The sequence below is a fragment of the Brassica oleracea genome, chromosome C3 (genome assembly GCF_000695525.1).
Source record: "Brassica oleracea var. oleracea cultivar TO1000 chromosome C3, BOL, whole genome shotgun sequence".
In the NCBI taxonomy this organism is placed as follows: Eukaryota; Viridiplantae; Streptophyta; class Magnoliopsida; order Brassicales; family Brassicaceae; genus Brassica; species Brassica oleracea.
Window position 1 is genome coordinate 11,403,604 of NC_027750.1, and position 5,747 is coordinate 11,409,350.

At 33.0% G+C, this 5,747-nt stretch overlaps 1 protein-coding gene across 1 annotated transcript; it reads left to right on the top strand.

Annotated features, from left to right (window-relative positions):
* Positions 1-1,934: 1,934 nt before the first annotated feature.
* On the top strand, positions 1,935-5,747 carry LOC106329193. The gene is made up of 3 exons (XM_013767805.1): positions 1,935-2,626; positions 4,742-4,934; positions 5,054-5,747. The coding sequence occupies exons 1-3, from the start codon at positions 2,045-2,047 to the stop codon at positions 5,485-5,487; spliced, it is 1,209 nt and encodes a 402-aa protein (XP_013623259.1). The 5' UTR covers positions 1,935-2,044; the 3' UTR covers positions 5,488-5,747.

Here is a 5,747-nt window from a genome sequence, read left to right on the forward strand (position 1 = left end):
ATTGATTTCTGGCCTAAACTAACAAAGTGACTTCTTATTTAGTAGAAACAAATAGACCACTAACGAGTGGTTCATAAGTTCACATCCCTACCACTGTTGTTTGATATTTCTAGAAATAATTAATCAACGATCGATTTCGTGCCAGTCTCGGTAACGTTAAATGTAGAACATTGGGTGCTTTTGTTTATAGTTACCTATCATTAATATTCAGATTATGAATTCCGTTAAGTGCCAATCAGATTTTTATCACTAAAACCAGTGTTTTTAAACCCATACCGAACCGACGATCGGACCTGGTTGAACCATGAACCGAAAATAATCTGGGTTGAGTTAATGCTAAAACCCAATTAAAATCGAACCAGTTAAAAAACCCTATCGAACCGTCAAAAACCCGGAAACTGGTGACCTAATGAATTTTGTTAATGAAACAATTAATTTTTTCTTTTTAAGTAAAAATAAAATTTATCAAAGATTAATAAAGTATCGTCTCTCGTCTTTTTCTTTTGTTGTCTCTACAACTCATAAATTACAAGATTCACAAAGTTTAATATTCACGTCAAGATATTGTTTTTGTTGCTTCTCACTTTGTTTAAATTTTTATTTCATGATCAATTGTTTTGAAGATTTTAAATAATTGAAACATTTACGTTTCCAAAATTTGTATTTCAAAATAACTTTTACCTAATGTGTATATAACTTTTTTTAAAAGTGATGAAGATTTAGAGTGATAAGATCTGCGAATAAAGTTTAAATATACTTTTCATATTGATTTTAGTTAGATTTTAATTGTTATTTTTGAATTTTTCTACACATTATGACTATTTAAACATTTTATTTGATATGATCTATTTTTTAAAAAACATATGCATATTTTATAAAATATCATTAAATTTAGTTTAATCTAAGTAAACCCGATCAAATCCGGTTTAGATCCGGTCGAACCACAATGAACTAAGACCCAAAAAATTTCCGGTTCGCTAGCCAGTCTGGTTTTAAAAACACCGACTAAAACCATATCTTACTCCTTTCAAATGTAGTTAACGTCATTATATATTACTTTTTCCTATCACCATGTAAAATCTCAGGATGTTACTATACAATTTTAAGTGGTGTTACGCAATATTTTGATTCTTCTTCCAATCCTAACCTTCTTTTTAAAAATCTTTGAATCTATGACTCGCATACCATACCGATATTACAACTTACACATGTCAAAAATAAGAGCAAACCCAACATCCCAGTTTTCCTCTTCTCGCAACAGGTGGATGGAACCTACATGAATCATGACCCCAGTTTGATTCCTTCATGATGAAAAATTGATTTGTTCTTGCATCAAAAGAGTGCATGAGCACAATACAATCCAGGTTGTTTATGTAATTAGTCCACAACTATACTCTTTAAAACTTACACGTAAACTCTAATTTTCAGGAGTCTTTTTAAGGCCCACTCTGAAAATAATATGCCAACTACACATTCTTTACAACACAACTTCCTTTACACAAAGACATGTCAATTATAACTCAATATGAAGAGAAACCAAAACCGTTTTGTTTTGGTCTAGGATTTCTCCAAAAACTGGTTTAGATCGAGTTTTTTTAGCACTGGTCAAATCTCAAATACATCATCATATAATCTCTAATCATTTAGATATGATTATCAACTATCTATATATTGATGAATAATGTTTCCACTATACACTTTAATTCTTCCTGTAACATTTGGATCACATACGATTATGAATTTTTTAGTCTAGCTTAAATCTAGTTTCCTCTTTCCGGATTATTTTTGTAACCATAAAACCAATGTTTGGTTTGGGATGTTTTGATAAAATATTAAGAAGAATACTTTATTTTATTTTTCAAGATGCTAGGAAATAACCAAATCCAAGCATTGACTCTTTATCCAATGTCATACCCTTTGTCTATAACTGTTCCTCACCATTCACTGAGAGAAAGATAACCTTTTGTTACGTGATTCTGAATTCCACATAGGTAGAGATAGAGAGAGAGAGAACAAATAAAAGTTTAAATTAATTTTTTTCTCCATGGCTGCTGAGAAGAAGAAGTACTTACGTGAGCTTCTTGAAGATGACCAAGAACCTTTTCATCTCAACCATTACATAGCCGACCTTCGATCACAGATGGGTTACTCCGATTTGCGTGTCAAGAAACTAAAGCCCCAAAACGCAGCCGTTCTACCTCCTGGTTTATTCACATGCGGCGAGAGCTCTTGTTTCTTGGCAACTCATCATACTAATAAATCTCCTCTCTTTGAACTCCGGTCGCCGCCGAAGAAGGAGTCTAGTGACAGTGGAGTTTTCCTTCGTATTCCTGCGAGAACCGCCGCAATTCTACTAGAAGCGGCGACGAGGATACAGAAGCAACAGTCAGAGAAGGCTAACAAGACTAACAACAGAGCTCGGAACAGAGGAAACGCGTTTGGGTTGTTCGGGTCCGTTTTGAAGCGGTTGACTAACCGTAAAGCAAAACCGCGTTCGGATAACGCTGATAAGTGCTTTTGTGAGAGCCCTTTTCATTTCGTTCTCCATGCAACTCTTTCTACTTCCAGTCAACAGACTCCACAGTTCACGTCGACAGCTACTTCTCCGGCACGACGTAGTACAGAGGTTTCTCTCAATCTATCACCTGCTAATCATCGTTATACAGGAAAAGTTCGAAAATTTTATAGGACAGTTAAACAAATAGTATTAATTTTATATCAGATTGCCAAATAATCCTAAACTTACGCCATAAACTCCAAATTATACTCTAAAAATATTATTAACCCTAAACCATAACATTTCAAATTTATAAGTGTAATAGTAAATTCCAAATAATTACTAAAATAGTCTTAATTATTATCAATTATCAAGATAATCATAAATTTAAACCATAAACTCCAAAATTCAAATATAAAGTTGTTAAATATTTTCTTAGTTTGAAATATTTAACAACTTTATATTTGAATTTTCAGGTGTTTCATTTATGTCCTAAATAAATCCACTGGTAGTTAATATACATGAGTCATAAATTACCATTCAGTGATAGAGAAAAAAAAAAGTTAAAGACATTCTATAGAAAAACTGAAAAAACACCTGACTAGAGCAGAGACACACATGGCTGGCTGAAAATTGCCTGTTTGTTATGACTGATTCCTGTAAATTCTTCAGGAGTACGGTAAATATGTTAACATATATGAGTCATAAATTACCATTCACTTTATAATGAAAATTGCCTGTTTGATATGCCCTTGTCCTTGATTGCTGTCGCAGAGTCTTGATGTGGTGGGGGTGTTTATGTCATTTGTATTTCCCCAATGATTGTTGCATCTCACTTAGTTCAACTACAAAGTTTTCTAGCCAATTAGAGTATCATTAGTCCATCTCCGACTTGTTTTCCCGTTAGGGTTCTTAATATATATATTATGTATATATATATATGTATGTATATATTATATATGTGTAAATAATTATGAGATTCATAATTATCGTGAAAACCCATAAATAAGAGATTTTAGAAATTTTTAAAATCTTATTTTAAGAATCCTTATCTATGAGGTTCCACAAAAATTGTGAACCCCATAATTACTTATATATATATATAATATATACATACATATATATAAATACCACATATATTAAGAACTCCAACGGAAAGAACCCCCTTAGAAGTGCTCTTAATGATGTAGTAATTTAATAGAGTACCTGGTCAATTTAATATTAATATTAGTTTTCCGTGTGATTAAAATTAATGAAAAACGTAAAATGAACCACACACTAAGTGACAACTAAGGTGTTGAGCTCTTCCCATTCTTCTCAAGTCTCTTTATGAACAATCGCTTCTCCATCTAAGAACATGTCCAAAGGAATATCTAAAAGACTTCTAAATGATGTATCTAAGTATTTATATGATTAAATTTAAATCAAAAAGACATAATTTAGATAGATATGGTTCTACAATTGGAGGTTTTGGATCCACTTCTAAATGACATGTGTCATTTTGTGAGAGATGGTATTTAAAAAAAAAATGTTCTTGTTATATGTTTTTATGTCAAGTTAATTTAAATTTTATGTAATTCAATAATTATAATTTTTTTTTTTATTATAGAGTGTGCTGCAAGTAATCAAATCTCTTATTACAAATTTTCAAATTTTTGAAATTTAGAACTTTTAATTGGTTCTACCATTGGAGTGGCTAAAATTAAACAAGTATCTAAATTTTTTAATTTAATTACTTTCACTTAAAAAATTGATTTAGAACTCTAATAGTGAATCTATTGTTGGAGATGGTCTTACGCTCTCTTTCTACTTTTTTTAGTTTTTAAATAATTAATTAAATTAATGAGAAATGTGGGAAGAAACTTACCGCTGCGGCTTCTCTGGCAAGTTACCCAAAACACATTTTCTACCATTTAATTCAGTAGGTTTAAGTCTTAAATGTGAACCAAAACTTGTGTTAGCTAGTCGTAGAAAAAGTCAGTATCAAGGTTTTGTAAAAAGTTGCAATCCTTTTAGGGAAATATATGTCACACAAAATTTTAAAAAGTTACCCTATTTCAATATTTGTGGTTGTAGTAGTATAAAGAAAATGCATGGTAAGAAGTTAAAATAAGTAATTGAGTAGTAATGAATCTAGATAAATACAACCTTTATGGATATAAACTTGAATAGCTAAATTTAGTTGATCCAAATCCAGATATAGTAAGAGACAACCAGAAAGTGTTTTTAAATGAGTTGTAACAGGATGAAGATAGCGATGAGACAGAGAGCTTAGAGAAAGTGAGAGGACAAGACGAAGAAGATAAAGAAGAGGAAGACAAGGAACAATGTAGCCCTGTTTCTGTACTTGACCCTCTTGAGAAAGAAGAGGACCACCACCAACGAGAGGTGCCTGACCATCTCAATCTCCTCTCGTGCAGCTTTGAAGTTGTACAACGTGAGTAACCAATCTTTCGTCACATCACATGGGCCAAAGGAAATGGAAACATAACTTATCATTGGTCCCCGAGTCTTTTTGTAAAGGTTTTGAAATCGTTTTATGTTTTGACTAAATAGGGACGAAAAGGCGGCTACTCAAGAAGCTTTGTAGATTCGAGAAGTTGGCAGGGATGGACCCAGTAGACCTCGAAGGGAAGATGTCAGAAGAACAAGAAGAAGAGAATGAGGAGAGCGTGGAAGACGATAACATGAGGGTTTATGATTTGGCTGAAGAATATGAGGACGTGGATGAAGCCATGGCACGAGAGAGCGGATGGGCGGAAGAGGAGAGGAGGAAGAAGTGGATGATGATGAATGCATGGAGGCTAGGAATGGGTGCGGAGGAAGCCGCGGAGACGGTGGTGCAGAAAGATATAAGAGGGGAGGCCGGAGAATGGACAAGACACGGTGGAGAAATGGAGGAGGCTGTGTCGGAAATCGAGCTCTCTATCTTCATCTTCTTGATTGATGAATTTTCCCACGAACTTGTCTCCTCCTTCATGAACAAATAATGAATTTTATTAGAGAAAGGAAAGTTACTAGATTTCTAGATATCTTTGACTTGGTTAACCTATATTAACATCCATAACGCTAGAGTCCTAGATTTTCTTCATTTCTTGTTGCTTAGAACGCTTCCAAAAAGTGTCACAATGTTAATATTCTTGGTCAACCATATGTATATTCTCTTGTACAAATCTTTCAACGAATGTTTTCTTGGGAAAACTTCATTTTATTTTTTATTTGGTAGTCAAAACATTTTTTTATTTACAGA